Source organism: Penaeus chinensis, chromosome 33, assembly GCF_019202785.1.
Source record: "Penaeus chinensis breed Huanghai No. 1 chromosome 33, ASM1920278v2, whole genome shotgun sequence".
Classification (NCBI taxonomy): Eukaryota; Metazoa; Arthropoda; class Malacostraca; order Decapoda; family Penaeidae; genus Penaeus; species Penaeus chinensis.
Genome location: NC_061851.1, coordinates 36,062,910 through 36,065,409, shown reverse-complemented (window position 1 = coordinate 36,065,409; position 2,500 = coordinate 36,062,910). Strand labels below are relative to the sequence as shown.

Below are 2,500 nucleotides of genomic sequence, written 5' to 3'. Positions count from 1 at the left end.
AGCCAACAATGAGCAGTTCTTGACCAAAGTCCTGGGGATCAAGGACCCAAAACACAGGTCCAAGATCACTATTAAGGCTATGGATGTGGTGCTCTTTGGACCCCCAAAAGGTTGGTTGAATGTGGTGAATGATGATACAGTAGTCTAGACAATATATTTGAATGTAATTTGATATCAGAGACTAGAAGATTTGTGTTTCTATCCTTAAAAAATGCAGGTTATACTCAGTTACTACCACTAATCTCTTGGTCACTGATTCAGCTAGAGATAGAATTGACAGAATAGTAACAGATATTCAAGGAAGATCATTTTAAGTAATTACCTACATAATTTTGTCTGGTGCTATTAGAGTGTAAAAATTGTATATTAATGTCCTTTGTTGTAATATCATTTAGCAAGATTTTTTATCATAAAGCTTATTGATGAAGGTTTATATTCTTTTTCTTCTCTAAAGTTTATAGCTATTACCAAAAGTGCTGATGATCTTCATTGAGTAGATGATCAGGTTCTGGCTTTTGGCAAAGACAAGGAGCATGTGTATCTTGTCTTGTACCCAAAATTATAGGCAGCTTCTTTATTTAGCTTGTCTTTTTTTATTTATTTTTTTTTCTAGGTTTATATGCTTCTTAAATTAAGTCATCAGATAACTTGCACTTCTAGGATTTTTTTATCACTAATAGATGCTTGTTTGGGTATTCTTGTGCTTGGGATTTTTCAATGCTTGGTATACAAGGGCTAATTCCTCTGTTTGACTTGAGATATTGAACAGCTAACAAGCATTTGTCAGGCCATCAGTTGCATTTTCCAGTCTGAATAAACAGCATTTCTGATAAGGTGGATGAATTATAAACCTCAGGAATTTTCTCTCCCTCCATATGCTGATGTCGACTTGATGCCTTGGTAAGTAATATCAAAATTTTATAATTTAATGCAACATTGAATTTTGATGAAGTGCATGATGCTTTCATTTGCTTTCCCACATTAGATATAGCCCAAAATCTAAATCACAAAATTGTGTTTAACCAGAATTTTTAATGGACTTCATTATAAGGTTATTTAGAACTTGGGCTGTGTTCATATATTTTAAATATATATAGCATGAGATATGATATTTGAATGTTGAAATCCCAGTCAGAGGTAAAATGGTTGGGTGCATGGGCTAGTAAATTTTGAATACTGTTTAGAGGAGGAATTTCATATCTCATGATGAAATGAAAAATTATATATACATTTTTTAGTAATTTTGTAAGGTGGATAGTTTGGTACATAATTTTAGATCTTTTAATGTCAGAGACAGTGATATTGTAAAGAGGTTTCCTTATATGTTTGTAATATATTTTGTATTAAAAGCAAATCTGCTTTAATATTAAAGATGGCAAAACATTGTACTTAGGAATGCCATGTTGTATTATATTAATATATTCTTTGCGTAGATAGAAAATGCAAGGTGTCACTAATGCAGGGAACACATTGAGTCATTGATTGAAAAAAAATAGTTGTTAGGTTGTAAGAATGGAGGGTATCATTGAAAAACAGGAGCATGTGATGATGCTGTGATTAGTGTAGAGTAAAAGATTCCTGAAATATAAAGGGGAAATGATTCACTGAGGAAACAGACAGATATGATGTTAATAAGTTCTCCAATTTTTTGTATATAAGCATTGTATTATATGCTACTTTTAGGCCAGATGTTAACTTATATAATGGTACAAGTTTTACAGTAATTAGGTTCAATTGTTGACACAGTAATTTTAATTTTCTTGAAAGGAATCCGTACCTTGGGAAGTAAATTAAATTCAGTTGTGAAAATAAAAGGCATTGCTGCTTTGCAATAGTATACATGGAAGAAAAGTATATCACCAGATGACACAATGGTAGCTGAGACATTAGTGGAGTCAGGTTTGCAATTTTTGACAGTCATTAAATGGTGATATGTTTGAATGTATATGCTAGGGTATTCTTTTAACCCAATGGCGACGGGTCACGGCTATCGCCGTCATAACAATACGCACGATGTGAGGCGTGCGGCTGTCCGCAGCGGCGCCGCGCCAAAACGCCCCGAGGCAATGATTCGGCTTGATGGACCGATATCACGCGCTCGGAGTCGGCGCGCTGCCGCCGTTCGCCAGAGGGTAGAGTTTTTTTTAATTTGCTATGCCCGGCGCCATTGGGTTAATTTGTATTTATAAAGGTATTCCATACTATACTTAGAACATTCTTCACGTTGCAGTAAATTAAAAGCTGTCTTGATGTAGCTTGTGTTCATAATGAATATCTGAGGACAGGTGACTTAACCCCTTCAATCTGGATGATGTGACCTTCACATCATGAAAGATATTAGCTTGAGGGGCAGGTGATATGAACATGCTGTAATGGGAAAATTTGGCAGTGGGCTGGGTGACGTGAACTTGCTGTCATGTGCGTTTTAGCTGAAGACTGGCCTGATGGGAGAGACTTGCCGTGAGTGCACAAACCTCTTTGAGGGTGATTAGACATATTT

The 2,500-nt window shown here is 35.5% G+C and overlaps 1 protein-coding gene across 9 annotated transcripts in view; it reads left to right on the top strand.

The window, feature by feature from the left end:
• Nucleotides 1-2,500, top strand: part of LOC125043311 (stromal interaction molecule homolog) — an 87,531-nt gene that overhangs the window by 52,151 nt on the left and 32,880 nt on the right. For all 9 annotated transcript variants that reach the window (XM_047639366.1, XM_047639364.1, XM_047639363.1 and 6 more), the window contains one exon: nt 1-110. This exon is cut by the window's left edge and continues 6 nt beyond it. In XM_047639366.1, the coding sequence (XP_047495322.1) occupies nt 1-110 (110 nt within the window). The remainder of the gene's footprint in view (nt 111-2,500) is intronic.